The sequence below is a fragment of the Tubulanus polymorphus genome, chromosome 1, assembly GCF_964204645.1.
Source record: "Tubulanus polymorphus chromosome 1, tnTubPoly1.2, whole genome shotgun sequence".
Classification (NCBI taxonomy): Eukaryota; Metazoa; Nemertea; class Palaeonemertea; order Tubulaniformes; family Tubulanidae; genus Tubulanus; species Tubulanus polymorphus.
Genome location: NC_134025.1, coordinates 10,391,390 through 10,411,955, shown reverse-complemented (window position 1 = coordinate 10,411,955; position 20,566 = coordinate 10,391,390). Strand labels below are relative to the sequence as shown.

At 41.4% G+C, this 20,566-nt stretch overlaps 1 protein-coding gene across 1 annotated transcript in view; it reads left to right on the top strand.

Moving 5' to 3' along the window:
* Positions 1–76: 76 nt before the first annotated feature.
* LOC141914711 (epidermal growth factor receptor-like) overlaps positions 77–20,566 on the top strand; it is a 93,290-nt gene continuing 72,800 nt past the window's right edge. The window contains exon 1 of the mRNA XM_074805982.1: positions 77–279. Within this exon, the coding sequence (XP_074662083.1) occupies positions 192–279 (88 nt within the window). The 5' untranslated portion in view covers positions 77–191. The remainder of the gene's footprint in view (positions 280–20,566) is intronic.

The window sequence follows — 20,566 nt, the reverse complement described above, 5'->3', positions numbered from 1 at the left end:
CGCGATGAATATGCAACGAATGACGTAGTTCCGCTACGGCTTTACTATCAAACACACGCAAACTTCACAACTAGCGATGTACTACTACTAAACGATGTCACCGTCGTCGTTTTATATTGCGACTTTTTAAAAGTTTTTAATCGGATAACAACTGAAATCGTGACTGTCACGGCGACGAAGGAGGGTCGAAGATGGGCCTGAAATATTTCTGGTGGATTTTATTGCTTTCGGTATCCGTAAAGATCGTAGGATGCATGGATTTGATTCATCTAGATAACGGTATGTGTATATGTGTATACTAACAATTACAACACGGGCTCCTATCCTTCTATATAATATCTGATGTGACGATTAGCTTGCACTCTGAACGTATAAACGATAGGGATTTATCTGTTCTTGTACGAGAGTAAATGAATTACAATTTTCTATTAAACCACATAGAATGATTATGCTCTGCGATACTGGTATAATAGAAGTAAGCCATAGCCAAATTTCATGAAAATAATTCGTCTTATAAAAGTATGAGTGCTCAACGTGACCATATCGGTCATAAGGAATTAATTCATTATGCCATTTAGCCATTTGATTGTGCTTCTTGTTACTGGTATTTTAGGATCTTTCGATAAAATCAATTTTTCGAATTGTGTTGTTGATTTTTAGAACTTAACTATATTCAAAGTTGAATTCCTTCCTTCCACAGGTTATCAAATGGCACTATATGCGACCCTATTTTTCACTTATTGAAAATTTTACCCTAAAAGCCTAGTTCTCATACAGTTATAGGGGGACCTTATCCAAAAAAGTACTATCTCTCGGTAATAGGTATTTGATAAAAGAATATTGTTGGCTTTGTATACCATTTTCGAATGGATTCACTTAACAAATTCAGTATATATGAGTAATTGGATTGAACCCGGAAAGTCTACTGTTTTTTGCCTGACTCTTGGTTTTATTTCCACCTGTTAAAAGGTTAAATACTGATACGCGAGCTTGCGTGTAACAAAAGCTCTTAGTATAGTTTGTAGGTTCATTGGGGGCTGGTTGCTTATTACACCGGTGTGATAAACATGAAGCTATTCTGCGTAGTTCATCCAGTAATATTCGTACTTATACCTTTATGTATTTACTATTTACTTTATGTATTTCTTGAAATTTATTAACGTATCAAATTTTCATATCTCTTGGTGGCTCATATCTAGCCTGCCTATAAATCACTATAAAAGGTGCTCAAACAATCTTGCCGGTTCTTGGAAATTGTAATGAGATAACAGTTCTAGGTCAGATGACAGTAGTAGACTTTCATTTCTTCGGGTTTTTATTCAGTGGATATCTAAATCACTTTTTTAAAATTATTATTAAAAATAACTTTTCAAGTCTACTCCTTTCCTTATCGTTGGTAAACAGTGCCATAAGAAATATACTTGGCATTACAATAGTAGGTTTTGACATCCGGTTCTGGAGAACTGGTTTGATTGAAAAGGAAGTAATATAATTCCATGTGTTATTTTGTTATTTCCTCCACTTGTTTAAATAGAAAATAGAAAAGAAACGCCTCAGTACGTATGTGTGTCTTTTTGAGAATTATTTTTAGCATGACACCTTTGTTTTCGGTTTTCAAATCATCGAGATACCTCCCCATCCCCGTGCAAGTAGTCACCGCTTTTTTTTTTGAAACAACGTCGATGAAAAAATTGCGGCCAATATATCAGCTTTGATAGTCTGCTAGGATAAATATTTAGCATATGGAAGTTGATCGTGCGCCGCATCCTCAGCGCGTGCGGGCATGTGTAAATGTCGGGATGTTATACAATTTTTAATGAGTTTTGCCCGTGAGTACGATGCATCCGATAGATTCAAAAATCACAGAGAGATAGAGAGACTCAATCTGACTAATCGATATCGCGTAGTCTATTCGTGGATATAGATTTCAATGCCCGCGCATGCTCGATCAAATTGATTTCGTCGTAACAGGTAAAAATTGGCGATTGATCATGTTTTCCAGGAGTTTATTGATCCGTCACGATAGAATCATTAATGAGTAGTTTGAGTGGTGATTAGAAGGACATGGGACGCATTTTATCGATTTATTTATTTGTTTTTTCTTTTTACTATGACATTTAGGCCTACGTCCATCCGTGCACCCGTCTATCTGTCATTGTCATAACGGGGCTGCCAACTGTTCCTGATTTTCAGTATTTGTTACGATTTTATAACGAGAAATGCTGATTTGATTCGTTTGATGCGTACAGAAATATGATAGATGTTACTGTAGGTCTTACTGTTGATTACTGATCAATTTGAACATATTCTTTCATATTTCAATGAAATTTTACTGAAAAAGAAAATTCAATTTGTTACTGAGCACTTTTCAGCGGTTGGTAGCTTTGTAATAAGAGTTTTTGGTTCTCTAGCTTCAGTGCCTTTGTTAATAGTTGGTCGATCTTGATGAAATTTGGGTACAATGTTAGTATGGGGGTCTAGCTGTGCAGTGCAAAGAATGAGTTCAGTGCGCCACCTAATGGCGGAAGTAGGCATTAAAAACTGTTTTTCAGCACCATGACCTTGAAGATGACCCCATATATTCAAAAATTCAAAAAGTCGTCTCGACGATATTTAGCTATTGGCCCTAGATAAAACATTTATAAAATGCAATGGGAACTAACGCATGGTTATTTAAGATTTCGAGCCCGAGCTTGAGAACTGTTGTCGCTTATGGCTTGTTTGTAGTAATTATCGCGCGTATTGATTGGACGTAGTCGGTACTCGGGCACGGCGTTTTTCCGTCGTCCACGTCTCGAATCTCCGTCGTCGTCGACGGTGAAAAATTAACTGGCGGATTAACGCGCACGTACGGTACATCACGCGCGGCGAGAACATGCACACGCGAAGACAGCCGAGATGAAAATATGCACGCGCATGACCCGCGAACGTTTCATTAGTCGGAAAAACACACAATAAAAGACTGATTTAATGAAGTATTAAAACGTTTTACCTGGAATTTCAGCCGAATTATTGATCGTGACCCAGCGGTAGTCGATGCAACCGCGTGCTTGCTCGCGCGATGCTGCTGCAACAGCGGATTTACTAATGCCTAATATCGATATTCAATTCGGGCCCGGATATCCTGCATTTGAAAATTAACGGCAATCGCCGTCATCTTTTTTTTTTTTTCGGCGAAGGGACGGTTTGTTTTTGTCTCTCGTGTCGTTAGTCTTAAGATAATTGCTTCGATGGCTTTCAACCGGAACAAGGTCTTGCCTTTATGAGAACAAGATGGATCAGTTGCTCAGAAAGTAGTCAGGGCCCTGTTGTTAGTGGAAATTGAGTCATCGAAGTTCGATCCATAAGTGGTTTTAAACTTAAGTTTATTTGACAAACTCTAATTCACAGTATTGATAATCAAGAGTGGTCAAATAGCAATGAAAAGCAAAATTTACAAAAAGCATATATTATATGTACACATTGATATTTTTACTATTGTTTGTAGCAGTCGCTTGAATTTCTGAACACTATAGCCGCGATCACATGGGGACGATTTGGCCCGGGCCAAATTGGCACGGATCAAGCTCAGGCCAAATTTGGCCTGGTTGGACGTTTTTGGTCGGGCCAAATTTGCTCGTGTGATCGCGGATTATTGTTAGAGTGTAACAACAATATGATTATGGGTATACTGTACGCTAGGGTTTTGGGTATATTCTAAGAATGGTCTTACATTGATAGCTTGGCTATAGACTTGTCTTTAATCTATCAGGGGCAGATTTATGGGGTGGTCTCTCGAGGTCCGTACCCCTGCCTTTCCATTGAGGTTGCCCTGCTCGTCGGGAGACATTTCGTTAAAACCTGCAAATTTGTCTCGGAAATCGCATCTTTCGGATTTTTTTTTCAAAAGCATCTTATAACGAAGGTTGGACCCCGCTACTGGTTTTTGCTTTTCTTTTCTTCTTGAACCCCATCTTCCAATTTTCGGGCCAACTTCATCGTGTTGACAACTTTTTGCCAGTTACTGCTATTATTAGCAGGTCAAACACCTTATCCAACATGCCACAGCGCAGGACCTAGATCCACCCCTGATGCATGCCTTAAGCCCTGCTATATCATTTTCAAGGCTCACTTCTGGCCATCTGGATGCCAGTACTGGTCAAACCTGATCTAGGGATACCTGCATATTTAGTCATTTAGTCACTATGTGCCTTCCTCAATTTCTGTCACTAGTACAGATATTTGACGATTATCCATTCCACTCCATATGTGAAACTTTTCCAAGGTTGCGGTGATGCACTACAAGATCTCACTTATTGGCATTTCAAAGTTATCTCTTAAAGTCGGAAATAGAAACTTAGTATTCGACAAAAAAGCATATCGCTCTCGAGCAACTCGCCGCGATTATTCGATTAACTGGGGAAAAAGTATCTTGACGTCAGTCTAATGAACATCTCCCAAAAAATCTTTCTCTGTTAATGTCCTTGCGATCTTTATTGGCTAATGAAATTTTGTACACGGACAGCGGGAACGTCTCTCCTATTTTGCGCGATGGCTACTCGCATCTTGTGCGTGCGTGCGTTCACGCGCGCGTGGTATAGTCTACCCTCCGCTATTGGCTAATTAATTAACGGTACGACGTAAAGCTCTCCAGAATGACTCCCACACTGATTGGAATCATTCTTGTCATATGGTGACAAAATACAATCTACTACTTATTTGTAATTATCTTCATATGTGAAAATGAATAGAACTAGTGAATATTGTCTTATTATGATTTTTCTAATCTTGACATATGGTGGTTTTCTTTGTTCCAAGATGAGTTAAACTGTTATTTAGTCCCAATTTTGGATTTTGTGTGCGGCTTGTGTGCGATCACCTGGAGGCGATTTGGCCAGGACCAAATTGCCACGAATGAGACCCCAGTCAAATTTAGGCCAAGCCTAATTACACCACTCACTCTATACTAAACAATGCTTAAACAAAGCGAAGTGAGTCGCTTCCTTAATTTGTCTCTAGCTCGGGCCTCGGGGCAATAGCACCATCGGGTAGCCAGCTCCCATTGTACCAGACAGTAGAAGGCGGTATCTCCTTGCTATTATGACTAATTTCTCAAGTTTGTGACACAGCCCACGAAAAAGACGATCCATTTCCTGTCCAACATCGAGACCTGGAATTTTGTTATATTTCACAAGTTGACTTCAGTTTTACTTTGGCCAATTCATCGCTTCATTACTACTGATAAATTCATTTGCGCCGAGGTAGATCTTGCTATGTATAATAACCATGTTTTAATTGACAATTGTCAGTCGTAACATAAGTCCCTTATCCGTCTTGACTAGATATTTTAGTTGAAAGAATTATTATTATTTTCATCCGGTGTTTTTGTGTTAATTCGATGTCTCGGATGACGGTGGGTAGATTTTGTTTCGAGATTGGCTGTATCGAATGGCATCGGGCCGAGCCGCGCGCTCGCGCGCGCCGGGAAAGACCAACAGTAAAATATTTTCTCAAGAGCGTTGATGATACTAATCTTCGGCGTGTTATACATACGGTTTACAGTGTTGATTCATCAACGCTGCCGCCGATTGCTCTTCTCGAACGAACGGAGGCTGTTCGTTTGCTTTTCCGATTAGAATAACGCTACTTACCGAGGGTTAGACCATTATCTTTTCATTTCTCTTGTCAACTGAATATTACGTCGAACCGCTTCCGCGCTAGCGCCGCGCCGATGCCGCCTCCGGCCACAGCTCGTCGAAGATTGATCGCGAATTCCATCAGTCCGTCGTCGTTCGAATGCTGCGAATGCCAAATCGGCCCGGGTCAGGCCTACGCCTAAGCGGAGAGTGCGTTCAGTTTCTCGATTCTTAACAATGCTGCAATAAAACAAAGTTAGCAGAGCTGCCAACTGTTCTTGATTTTCAGTATTTGTTACTTAATGTTTTAAAACAAGAAATACTGATTTCATTTGTTTGATTCATATAGAAATATGAAAGATGTTACGGAGGGTCTTACTGTTGATTTCTGATGAATTGAACATTTTATTTCATATTTCAAACAAAATGTTACTGAAAAAAATTCAATTTGTTACTGATGGCAGTTTTCAGAGGTTGGCAGCCCTGAGTTAGTCGCTTTTGGAACCAGTTACGAATAACACACAGTGGGACCCCGCGCTTGAATTCGGCTCCGGCCTCGTCGGGCCAAACAGACCCTTGCCCATTTGTCACCAGTGTGAATAGTTGGCCGGCGCCAAAAACTTAATGTTAGATTGTTTTTGGACTATTCCGTTACTACCAGGGCTAGGACTAAGGTCCAGTCCTCAGTTGAGACTTAGATTTAAGAATCAGTCTTCGCGTGATGGGCTCTGCTCGGTTTTCTGAAGTATGCTGTATAGATGTCCAGCAACTCAATCTGCCATTCGATTAGAAACTCAAATAAAGGGCCTTTTCACTTTCAGTAGTTTGCATAAGAACGCACTCTAACTAGACATGGGCCAAATTTGAGTCGCGTCCGATTCGGGCCAAATTGTCTCCGTACGATCGCGTCTGATGAGTGATGAGACCTTGGGCGTAGCTCTTGTGGTTTTGATAGCATCCATTCAGTTGAGATGACACGTGTCAGCAGACGCATTCATATTCAGACTGATGTCCTGAAAGTTTTGGTCTGGTCATTGACCTTACGTTATTCTACTTATTTCTGAGCCCATTGGCCTTATGTTCGTAGCATGCCCGATACCGATGTATCGATAGTTATATACCGATGTATCGATAGTTATCATATCAATTTCATGCACGAAAAGGGAAAACGTGCTGTACGATCCAATCCATTATCTACTTTTAAGACGGTCGCGCATCCGGTTTCGATTCGCGCGATTTGATTCTTCGCCTCATTTCCGAAAATAGTTAAGTCACCAATAACGTTAATGTACATGTAACAGTATAACGTATACGATCAGGTGCCAACAACAGCTCTCTCGGTGGCGCAACAAAGATCGGCGACGTTTTCTTGGACGTTTTCCAGCACGCGCTCTTTACTATTTTCCGCGCGATAGTATATACACAGCGGAAGGTTGAACACTTCTTCTTCTGAGAAATTTAATGTGTATATATATATATATATATATATATATATATATATATATATATATATATATATATGTATATATACACGTACGAGTAACGAGTAAGCGTGCGTATGTACGCAAGGTACCTTATTTTATAAATATGTATAACATCGGCTTCTTCAATGTGAGTCTGCAGGCATTCTCGCTTGCCACGGTTTGATTGCTTCGCGCCGAGGCTCACGCCGATGCAAACCCTTGCCACAGACCCTTCATTTGGACAGGTTGCTGCTCAGCGGTCACCAAATCTAGCCAATCGGATGCGTAGTATTGATAGAGCAAATCTGCCAGTGAAAAGCGCCGCATCTGATTGGCTTGATACAGAGTCCAGCAAACTGCCCGTGCAAGAAATCTTGGGCGTGGTAATAGACCGATGAAGGGTCTGCCACCAGGGTTTGTGTTGGTGTGAGCTCCGGCTGGCGGCAATTAAACCCGGGCAAGCGAGGATGGTGTACCGAGAGAAGTTGAGGTGCTGGTGCTAGAAAACAGAGCAGCGCGAGGAATCATTGTCAGTATTGTAAATTACATAGTTTTCCGATTGGTGCAGTGGCATCGTCGTGCATAAGATCTGGCGAGCTTACGCAGCCAGCGAAAGACGAAAACAAAAAGTCAGGAAACCATGCCACGAACGTCTAGGTGTGCGATGACTGCTTTTGAAACGAAAGAATTGAAATGAATATAATATAACGCATTCATACGCGTGTATTTATATCTATAACTATAAAGATTGTCACAATGTCTCGCGGCATTGTGTATTGTGTGAATTGAAGCGTTGCCCGGCGTTACTGGTTCGCGTAGGGTTCAGATTACCAGGGCCGCGTTTGTAGCGAGGATTTCGTTTTTCCGAGCCCCTGAACGAAAATTGGCAAAACAGCCACAGCGCTCGCGCCTGGATAAACAGGTTCTTGTTGTGAGTGGAGTAAGGCAACATAGCTCGTCCTACTAAAAATGTCCCGAATAGTAAGAAAACGCATGCCTAGGCAATTCCTGAGGCTTCCCCGACGCTCGGAAATATGAGAAAGAATAAATACGAAGCGCTCGGTTCGCCCTAACACTCGGAATGTTTTTCTAAGCTTCCGATCGTGTAGATATGTAAAAATTGGGGGATTTTTTTCTATTTTCTCGGCGTTCGGCGCGAATTTCCATGAAATATCAGTCACGGCTGACGCTGTACATACGTTTTCAACGATGAGCAATAAATGAATGTGCCTGACTATGCGTATTACAGGTATTACGACTACGCGTATTACGCACGAGTAGGCCCGAGTCAAATTTGGTCCATGCCTAATTAGAGAGCTAGAAAACCATTCACACGATATTGAATAATACTTGAACTTATCAGCAATCATTGCTACTAGCTTAAACGAAACAAAGTCACTTCCAGTTGCAATTCATACGCAATAATTCTACCCGTGCTAGAATTTAATTTTTGGTTGGGCCAAACAAGCATTAGCCCATTCATCACCCGTGTGAACAGTTTTTCCAGGCCTAATTTCGCATGGGCCATATTTGGCGCGGCCAAAAATGCTCGTGCAATCACGGCTTTAGTCTCAATTTGGCCCCCGTCTCTAGTAACAATCCTGAGACGAAGTTTAAAAGACATCTCTCATATTGTCCCTTGGGATGTAGTGAACCCTCGTATTAAAGATCTGGGAATCATCAAGTTGATTCAAGAAGACAGCACCTCGGTCCGAACTTAGGAGTTGTTTCGTCGACGAATTTATACGCCCGATACGAGCGGGCACACGTAGCGATGAAACCGAAATTCGGTCAGCGACTGGCACTTAGTGGGAGAGAGTTAACGAATCTTATGATATCAACAATGCATCCTATTGGTTGATAAAAATAGATCGCGCGCAGGGCAGCGCGGGCAGATGAGCGAAATTGCTGGCGATCTGATCGCCAGCGTAAACAATCGGGTGAAAATACAAAACATGTTTGATACAGGTGATTCGCCGGGCGATCGAGTCGGCCGACAAAATCGTTGTCGCCGTGAGTGGCCACACGGGCGAATTTTTCGGGCAATTTATAAATTCGCCGCGATCGGGCGAAAAAATGCGCTCGTGTGCCCCTACCTTAAAGGCTATCGGATATCTTCGCTTAAGAGAAATATGATGATCCCTTTTGAAAACTTCGTCGTCCTGCATCCTGGACTGATGGGTGGTGGCTGCTCGGAAAACGGTCACCAGCGCAAGTTACGCCTAAAGTCAATTAGCTGCCTTTTCAGATTTGTCATCGCGTTTTGAATTGAGCGGCGGCGGCGACGACGACGTTTGCCCGGGAGGCCTCCCTACTCATCTAATTAATTAGTAATTATATCGATTCGTCGTTCTTCGAAAGCGAATCGAATTCTCGTCTATTTTAAACGCGCGGTGTTTATTTGTGCGGAAAATCATCTGGAGGCTAACGTCGTCGGTTGAGAACGATTACGAAGTCATCCGCCGACGGTCGAATGCGAAATGGCGATAGTATAATAAACGGGATTATATACCCCGGTCTCTTTCGATCGTGGAATCTTGAAGAGAAAAAAAATGAACGTAAAACGAGTTTTTGCCAATTCGCATTCTGTTACGCAATATCAAAAATTCTTAAGGACTAGTCTATGAATTTTTGATATTAGGTACTGTTAGTTTGTAAATAGTAATATGAGCTTAGCATTGACTTAAACTTAAACGGAGATTTTTCGATGGTATTGTTTTGCTGATTAAGTTGGTCTTGTTGATTCTCCCTAAGAACGTTTTTGTGAGAAGCTCGTATCTTTTTCCTGGTTTCCAGGGCGACTTGCGAGACGTATACAACTCCATCAGTTAAGTGCCCTTTTTCGTTTTTTCAACAAAGATAATTGGTGCATTTTAATGGGTTAGCACCACCCCTAATATTGTCTTAATGGCCATCGAAGTGGCATTTTGGGATATGACAAGTTCTTTGAAATTGGTCCCTCGGTGCAGGAGTACACTTAATATTGCTTGTTTGGACATCAAAGTCCCTTTTCAGGACTTGGAATGTTCTTCAAAATTAGCCCCTCAGTGCAGAATACACCTTTTTGGACATAAAAGTGCCCTTTTCGGATGTGACAAGTCCTTCGAAACTGACCTCCAGATCCGCCTCTGCTGACTTGCGATGGAAAACAATATTACCCGTTTGTATTGGCTAGCGGTATTTTCCCTGTTCGCGACGAATATGAAATCGTCTGCCGTTACAAAAAGAAATCATGTTCGATTCAGTTAAACGACTAACAACGCCAGAGACGACCATAAAGCAAAAACTTTGTTGTTCCTGCTCGTATACGCTGCGAAATGATTAGTTTTATGTTGCGACAAATTGCGTACCGATGTTTCGCATTTTCCGCTTCGTTGACTTGTCCCATTCCATCACCACCTACTCGCGCGACGCATTTTATGCCCCATTGGACAGCGAACACAGGTTTCTCGTCGATTTGATTTCGACTCGGTCGTCATCGCGTGCTAGGCGTGGCATGACGCCTCCCCCCCCCCCAACAGCTGACTGGATACGTGTCTTACGCTAATGTCTCTACGTGATTGAGATTGACCTCAGGTGTTGTCAGACCGGAACTTCTTGTCAACCTAACCCGCGAGACTAGGCTCGAGTTGATAGAACTGCGCCTGAGCAGATAGGTTAGAAATTATAGAGATGGTTAAAGGTCTAGTTACCAGGTCTGTACCTAGCGGGGGCAGTTGCATCCCAGAAATTTAGGAAGTGTGCCCTTTTTGCAAATATTGTTATATCCAACTGCCCTTTACAGGGTTTCTCTGCCCCTCCCCCCAAAATGAGACTTGTTACTGAGAGATGAAACAAACCGAGGTCTTGGTTTGACAAACACTTGTATTTTTACTAATGACAGTGGCAATAGGCATGCGAACGAGGCGAGCGTCATAGATGCAACAGAGAACGTCGGAGCTTCGTTGATGCTCCACCAACCAACATTGGAAATCCAAGTTGTATTTAGTGCAGTATGAGGAAGGTTTCCTGAGCATTGTAAAGAGTTGAGTTTGGGAGTCTTCGTAATCTTTTTCTTTTAAGAGGGCATTATTAGAAAATCGAAACCGATACAGTTTGGTTCCGCTGAGGCATAGTGGTTGAAAATATTTTTCCGCTGAAGTGAAATTTTTTTACCCACAGAAGTAGGGATCGTGTTATACCACGTATTGCGGTTGTCTGTCGCATAAGATCTGTTTAGGCCACACTTAATTCAATTTTTTTCTCGTTGTTTGTTATGGAAATGTGTCAACTCGTTGGGTTTCTATTGAAATCCGGTGCCACGCCGCACCGTGTGCAGAGTATGGGACGGCGAACATTCCTAGCATAACTCCGTTTGACCTAGATGATTGCGCTAAGAAATTGCCTACCGTTCAGGTGTTATTGAAAGAAGTGAATCCAATCGCAATTCACCGAGAATGTTTAAATGTCATCGCGAAGCTATTTTCATCGCGTTACAGTCGGTCTAGTCAGTTATCACGTATACGTATATATATTCGGGGTGTTTTAACCGACAAGCGATATGCCTTATTGTCGAAGAGGCTTTCCATGTCCCGAGGTCTACCGTTTAAAAACCTGCGCGCACGAGTTCGAAATACGTTTTCTCGGAAGCTTAAAATATAATTCCCAGGTTACGCGTTGTTCACAAACAGCGTTCAGAAGTACTGATCAATTAACCTCCCCGGAGCAAAAACTTCAGATTCTTGCGAATACGCCGAACGTTTTATCAAGCACTCATGTGTATATATGTAAGACAACGAGACCGATCTTGTACTTTGAAATTTTTGAAGGCTTTCTCGTCGTCGTACGAGAAGCGAGATGAGTATTGGAATTTATTCGGGGAGCCATTCATGATGGAGAGGGGTCTCATCGTCGTCGATCTCGTATCGAAGATTTCATTGATCTCTAGGTGTGTCTGACATGGCATGGCTCGGGTTATGTATATATGTATACGCGACTTTTTGGTTTCCCTCGGCGTAACATATGTATAAGTGTGACGTCATCGACGTATCGAATGCGCGAATTTCATCAAACTCGATAATGCAATCTTGAATAGTAATACAGTAGAACTGGCTTTGTTCGAATTTGTATCCAGATTTTTACTTAATTCGGATCGAATATTCAGTCCACTTAATCCTGATACGTGTAAACGATTATTCATAATTCAGATTTTGCTTAATTCAGTCCAGAGCAGTTAGCTCAGTCGGTTGAGTGACGGACCGGGAACTAAGAGGTCCCTGGTTCGACACCACCTCCCTGGCGTTGGCTGTCGAGACACGTACATGGACTAAGCTCTGCTAACTTATTCAGGTTGTGAGCCATAACAACCTATAAAAAGGCCCTGGCCATGCTCTTAAGACCCATTAGGGTTACACTGTTACTTGCAGTTGGGACGTAAAACTCTTCTGAACATTGAGATCTAATCCGGAATGAATGAGTTCTACTGTATGTATGTATTCGGAGCTAGCAGCTTTTTCTACGACCCTTCGATAACCATCTCCCAATTCAGTTCAGTTCGTCATTATCTTCAGGAAAGCTGCTAAAGTATCTGATATTCAGCAAATATTTCATTCTATTTTATGCATGGAAAGCGTTCAGAAAAAACTTTTATGCAAATTGATAACTGATTTTCCTTATTTTCCCAGCAGGTTGATAGGAAAATAGATTGATTTCGCGGATAGTTGGATGCTGGTTGTTTCACTGATTTTCCCCCAGCGAGACAATGGAGACTCGCTCGTTGATTGGCTTACTAAAATGATCGAAATTAGCTTCTTGATCGTTTTCGAGACCGGCTCGTCTGATTATATTGCGAGTCCGTAGAGATGGCCTCCCATCAATTGTCCAAATGTCGTCACAGCGACCACCTGATTATCCTTAAGCCGCGATCACACAGTTGGCAGGCCCAAATTTGGCCCGTGCCTAATTAGAGAACACATTCATATGTAAACCACTCACTAGATACTTAACAATGCTTAAACAAAGTGAAGTGAGTCATTTCCAGAACCAGTTGCAATTCAGACGCAATCATTTGTACCGAGCTAAATTTGGCACGGGCCGCTTGGCTCCGATGTGAACAGTTCTTCCCGGGCCAGATTCGTGTGATCGCGATTATAGAAGTATAGTTACTACCTGGTGCTGGTGATCAATCTATGGAGGGGTAAAAAAAGAGTCATTTATTGATTTGCTTTAATACGCTCATGCGAAGAGGAGCGTGTGCAGTATCTGTTTTACTCAGAAAAGCGTAAAAAATTCTAATATCGATAAATGTTTGAGTGCTTATCATCGCCGGATCATCGCGATTTGTAAATATACAGGTCGCTTCCAAGAATCGTGGCGTTGGCGTTGGTTTGTTTATATGTACGGCGCGTGCCGCGTAATAGGTGTTTGGCGCAATTTCCAGCGCTGCCGCTGCTGCTGAGACACACATGAGTAACGTTGTGCCTTCTGAGTGCGCGCGCGCGTAATTTCGAGTAATTATAACTAATTGCCGGTTAAACAGGCGAGCGAGGAAATTCCGTCCTTACGGTCGCCGGACAATAATACAATCAAAGAAGCCATTACGCATGAATGGTCACGCAATTCACGCAACAACGACGGCTAACTCGATGGCAATGCAACGCGTACCGCTAAAAGCCGAACGAACCACGGCGATTCGTAAAAACGCCGCTACTACTAGATTACGGTAGTTTGTAGTCGTTGTCGTCGAGGCTTTTTATCGAAATACTTTTCATCTTTACTTGTTTCTTCGACCAGCGAAACATTACGGAGTGCCGGCGTATTCGTACACTTTTCATCTTAAAACGGGATTCGTGTTTTTCCGAGACGAAGAAGCCGTTCGGCGCTGGTTTCCGACCCTGGAACCGGGCAGCAGCAGCAGCAGCAGCATCCGCTTAAAAAGATGATAACGATATGAATAGTCGCCGACGACGATACCGACTGTGATGCAAACAACACGAGTGTTTACGTATTATTATCTACAGCGAAGTTTTCGAAAATCGATCGCTCTCTGACGACGCTCCGGGGCAAAGTTTGAACTATAGAACGGTATTATTGCGATCTGTCTCTTTAAAACAAACAAAAAATAATTTCATGTATCTCGTATGTATGTATTGAAGTCGAGTTCGATGCCTGATGAACCTATTCAGGTTTTAATGGATTTTTCCTGGTTGAAACAGAAACAATGACATTTTCCAATCTGCAGAGGGCAATAACGATAACATTAACGCCTTCTTCAGTTCACTTAAGTTGTTAGAAATTCAGGCGCGTAATTCAATAGCGCCTTTCCAGCGGGTATTAAGAACAGAAATACATTTTCGTTTCGTTTATCTCTTTTGATAGCTCGATTGTTTCGTCGGTTGTTATCCGCGCTTTTATTATTTCCGATCGAATTTTGTGCCCCCTCGTACTCAATCGACTGATGGCTGAAAGTCAAAATTCTATGGTTTATCGATATATTTATATAATACTTTTAATTAGATCTTGGGGTTAAATCTGTGGTACTTTGAAGTTGTATTGAATGATGAAAGCGGGTTGGATCGACATAGATTAAGATATTTAACCCCACACCCGGTCAGGAGTCTCTTCAAGTAGATATTGAATCTCTTGATAAAAGCGAATCTAATTTTGACAATAGAGCTACAATTAAAGAGGAGACCGCAATTATACAGTTACGACTTATGTCCAAAATTGGTCTTTAATCTCTGGTCGTAAGATGTTAAATTGGCTACAGAACTAAGTTGGTCATAGATTGATCTTAGATATAGGCCATGACTGTGCAACCGGCTCTTGAAATGGGATACCAGAAATGCCAAAAATCAAGGACAATTTGTTGAGATTGCTAGATCGCATGTAAAACCAAACTGTTCTATGTCTAATCGATTGGAAATCAAGTCAGCAACAAACAGCGTGCATGCCATGGCTAAAAAGCAAGTCAAATAAAAGTGGCCGCAACATTGAAAAAAACGATAAACGTGCATATGAACGACTCCAGGATCTTGAGCAGACAGAATTGTGAATCCTCTATTATGAAGCCTAAAGTGCCTAAGGTGCCCTCACTGGTATTCGAACCATTAAGTTAGCTAGTCATTAGCACATCGTCCATAAACCACGAAGCCACACATGGATATAGGAACCCATAATTTATATACGCCGCACATAAAAGCACACATACACACACATAGCTATAGGTAATGAATTCATTCTTATCTATTGAATTTGATATGAATACTATATGTTCACAGCGTTGGCATATCTCCCAGTGACCTGAATAATAAAATGATATCTTATTGACTTAATGCTATAGTAATGATCTTCATTATATTATATTGCTCATCCTGAATACCTGACGAATTAGTAAGACTTATAGTTTCAGTTGGTGGCTATTTACGATCTAGCTGACCTTAGGAATTGTGACTTTTAGAGATATGTTTATTGCTTGCTATGCTTTGGGCATTCCGAACAGGAAAATATACATGATTGTTAATGTTGTTCCAATAGTTTTCCCGAATAAAACGTGGAATATTTCCTAGTCAATTTTTCGTTGTCATTTTGAAAATAAAAAACACAAATCAAATTTCTGTCATTTGTTGAGTTGTTTACGATGCAGCTTGTTTTGTTTTGTTCGAGTTTCGAATATCAAAATCCTCTTTGAAACTGGATGTGCGAATGTTCTGCAGGGATTTAAAAATCACGGTACTCGTAAAAAAAACCAACTTTCCATAGATCCCTGGGAAATCATAGGGAGCCATAGCATGACAGTTGCTCTTTTTTTTAATTAGGCTTATTTTATTTGCCTACGATGTTTGATGTTTGATATTCGAGTATTCGAGCATCCATAAATACACGCGTTATAAAACCATTGCGCGAAGCCTCCTGCCGGCCATGTTTGATTTTGATGTCGTCTACGGTGACATCGGTTTCGACTCGGATTTCTTCGTCGTAGCTGTTTACGCCGGGTTGTTGAGCATCTGCACGAGTCGTTTCAGACGCCCACCCGAAACCGGAACGCCCGACGTGCTTGTGTTTAATCGACCCCCAATACAACACCTCGGGTCGACCTTACAGGGCAAAGATCGATAACGAATTCGCCATAAAAATTACGATACAATGACGCAGCATATGTCGTAGCTGGTTTTCACGGAAGTCCCCATATACCGAACGGGACAGATGTCATCAGTTGGTTTCTTTTCATTCACAAGTATATCGTGTAAATCCATAATTAAGCACACAGATAACCTAAAGCGGGTTCACTTTTTTTCGAAGCGAAGTATAGTAAAGCAATGTTGCGTCACGCATAACCTACGCGTTATTAAATAAATACTCGCGCTATTTTCTTTTATCTATTTAGCTTTTGCTTGCGCTACGTTACGGTATTTTTCCGGCGATAGCTTTTCGCGACTTTCTACGAATTGTGAATAATAACATTGAATCACGGCATATATTAATTTGAATTGCACAATTTTCCGCGTATTCGGGCTGTTGTTGTTGAATTTGTTGCAACGCCGAACGAAATCTACCTGAAACTATACTGAGTGTATTATGCACGTTCGTTTTAATTGCTGAATCACAGGTGAACGCGATTGCATTGTATGAAATATTTAGGTTGAGACTCTTGTGTAGTTAAGAGTTGCACATTGACTGGTTCCCATAACGTCGATTATTAACCTAATGTTGATTATTACAGCCACTAAGTTTAAATATCAAACATCGATGTAACAGTAATATGGCAGTCCTATTTATTTCAACTGGCCCGTTGCATAACTGATTCATTAAACTAACCGACCGACCTACGGGGCTCGCGCCCGGCCTGTTATTGTTTAGCATTCCGGTGGATTTAATGCGGAAATGCTGACGTTAATTAATCCATATTTCAATAGAAAATCTTTTCAATATCGTGTACTTAATCAACATAAGCGTACCGCTCGTACGCGTGCCTCGATGTTAGCTGACTTTGTATAAGGCAAAGTGCAGTGCACCCCAGTAATTCAAGTTAACTGAACTAGTTGCAATAGTAGCCGCGATAACACAAGTACTTTTTTCCCCAGACCAAATTAGGCCCGGAACAACTGCTCGCACGGGTGCCAAATGAGCCAGTGCCCATTGTTTAGCATCTATGGCCCGACCAAAAACTGCCAGAAAAGGACCAAGCCAAATTTTAGCACAGGTCAAATTATTGTGTGTATAAATTGTAACTGGTCCCTTAACCCTTTCAGTGCTGACTAATTGATACCTTATAGTGCTGGAGATAATTTGAATATTTTGAGAAATTCCACCCTAGTGTGTTGAATAACAGGAATACCACAATGGTGCGTCTACACCGTGGTGCGATGTATCTTTAGTAACTAATATTTCACTGTTTGACTGGTGCTGCCATCTTTCAAGAGAGAGAATTACTAATTACATCAATACCCCACAGTGCGGTGTACTAGCAAAATCCATCACTGATTCATACACCGCACTGCGGTGTAGACACACTGGAAGGGTTAAGCGACTCAATTCGCTTTGTTTGAGCATTGATTAGTATCGAGAGAGTGGTTTACATGTTTCTAAAAAGGCTCGGGCCAAATTTGATTTGGGCCCGATCCGTGCTAATTTGGCCCAGGCCAAATCGTCTCGGCATGATTGCGGCTAGTGTCTTTGCCATTCAAGAAGTTTTTAGCCAGTGTTCAGTCAACTTGTTCGACGTAAAACAACTAGTCATTTTTTTTGTCGGCCTGGTCTCATTAGACCGAATGTTGCTTCGGAAAATTTGATGGATACGATATTAGGGATGAATTTTCGAAAAAAGGTTTTTACCTATCAAACGCATAACAAGTATATAAAAACATGGTTAAATTCAATTTGTCATCAGTCAATTGGCTAATTCATAGGCTGAGTTTAATTGCGCGCAGTCGGATGAACGGCTTAAAACGTTCGAAAATCGGGTGTTTCGAAATCGTTAAGCGCAAAACGACATCGGATTTTATTTCACATTTTAATAACCCCTCGGCGATGAAACGCGCACGCGATTGTTACCGATCGGAATTTTCAATTCGCGCCATTATTTCCAATTATAATACGCGGTATAAATCATCATCAGACGCGATGGGAACTTTCATTGAAACCGGCATTGCCGGGTATTTGTTTTAATTTGGCCATGAATTACAGGATCATATACTCCTTCAAAGCGGATAAATCATCGCTTATATACCTGCAATCTGACGCAACGATGATGATGATGACGCTGATGATGATGATGCTTCGCGCTAGAATCATCTTTCTGTTCGTAGCCTCAAATTCTGCATTCTAAGCTGAATTATTCGCTTGCCAATGCGCACTATAGATGCGATCAGGCCAGCATTTTTGGCCCGGGCTAAATTCGGCCCAGGTCAACCGTTCACACGGGTGCCAAAATAGACCCGTTTGGCCTGGTGAAGGCGCTCTCTAATTAAGCACAGGCCAAATTTGACTCGGGCCTGATCGGTGCCAATTTGGCCTGGGCCAAATCATCTCCGTGTGATCACGGCTAATACCAATGAGATGTAACTTATCTGTAGATTCGCCATTTGATTTTGTATAACAAGACGATTATGATAATGAAACTTTAAATGAAATGTTAACTTTATGACACTGGCATCTGAACCGGATACCAATTTAATGAGTTCAAAGTAACAGTTAGAATTTCGTGATTCCCAAATGCTTTACTAACTGATGATAATACAGTTCTAACCGGCTTCCACTACTCCTCGGTCTACAGGTGCAATTGAATTAAAAACGAAATCCAGAACTCAAAAAGAACATATGGTATTTCATACTCATTGTGGGTTTTTGAAAGATCCCAAATTGTGCACGCGATATAAGGGCGGGTTTTTTAATGCTCGTGTATTATCTGACTACATTGCACCGGGACTGCTGAATCCATTGATGTCAGGGCGTAGGCCATATGCCTTTTCTGAAATAATTTCGCACTTTTAAAATCGTTCTTTGCTCATATTTTGCGCGATTGGGTGGTTGATCTCCGTGATTTTCTGGTTAATCATTATATCATCTATTTCAATTAAAAGCATGTTATTGTAGTTTATTCGTTGTGGATATTGGTAATAAGATGGTTATTTACTTCGTCATCTTCGGCGGCGGTGGCGCCTAATTGAAAGCAAAAATCAAACAAAGTTCGCGCTACTCCACCCAATTCTAATACGTATGAAGATTACAGACGCATATATAGCTTGATCAACTGAATATCAAAGTTAAGGGTTATCGCGGCAAAGTTCCTACTGTTAATTAACCCTTCCAGTGCTGACTAATTGATACCATTAAGTGCAAGAGATAACTTGAAAATGTTTGAAAATTCCAGTCCAGTGCATCAAATAACAGGCATCAGCTATGATGTATCTACACCGCACCGCGGTGTATCATTAGTTACTTATATCTAACTGTGTTGACAGGTGCTGCCATCTTTCATCAGAGATGAAAACATTTACGAATTACATCAATACACTTCAGTGCGGTGTACTAACAAAGTCCATCACTGATTTATACACCGCACTGTGGTGTCGACGCACTGAAAGGGTTTAGAGTGAAGAGAGGTCCATTAAAGGGTACTTTGCTTATGCCATTCATTCAGGTTATACCTTGAATCGATCGCAAAACGTCGTCGCCCATTTCATCATCGTCGTCGTCGTCGGGCCTAAATGAATATGATTAATCAGCGAAATTTTCGTGGAGAAAATTTTCTGCCGGCGAACGAACGATGATTTGTCCAAGTATAAAGTCGAAGCAGAGATTAATTAGCCGCGGTCGATCGAGGTTGTGTTCATGAAATCCCTTCATAAAACCGTCATTAGCGCAGCCGGGCCCTGTATCGCGGGCATGCGGCGCGCCTCGCAAATGTTACAAATATAATAATAAACTACCGCAGCTAGCAAATCTTTAATACGAAATCATAATAATCTTTTGAGTTACAACCGAAATCTTCATCTCGGATGATGATGACGACGACGATGAAAGATAATGAACTTAACGATTCGAACCAGAAGTCATTGAAACGTTCTTTCGGAGCGGAAAAAAGATACGCCGATGAAACTTGAAGATTTGACATTTTCGACGCCGCGTTTCGAAACGAATGCGCGACATTTAGAGAGAAAGACAACCCGGGCTTGTCGTTTTTCTGAGAAAGTCACGTCGTAATTGTTGTCGTTAATGAATTAATAAGCTTTTGTTTGTTTTCTCTTTTTTCGTCGTGTCTAATTTCGAATTCTCTGTTTCTGTTCGTTACAGGTAAGTGGATTATAGTCTCTTCGGTCGTCGTCGATTCGCGAAAAACTAATCCGACAAAAAGGTCAAGGTCAGATATTGCATATTTTCCGGACCGGCTATTCTTTTGTCGGCGCTTGCACGGTTGAGTTCGGTGCCGATTAATGAAAATAATCCTAAAATAATCGGTCAAAAGTTGAAGGTCAGATCTGTATCGCATATTTTGGGGTCCGTAAACAA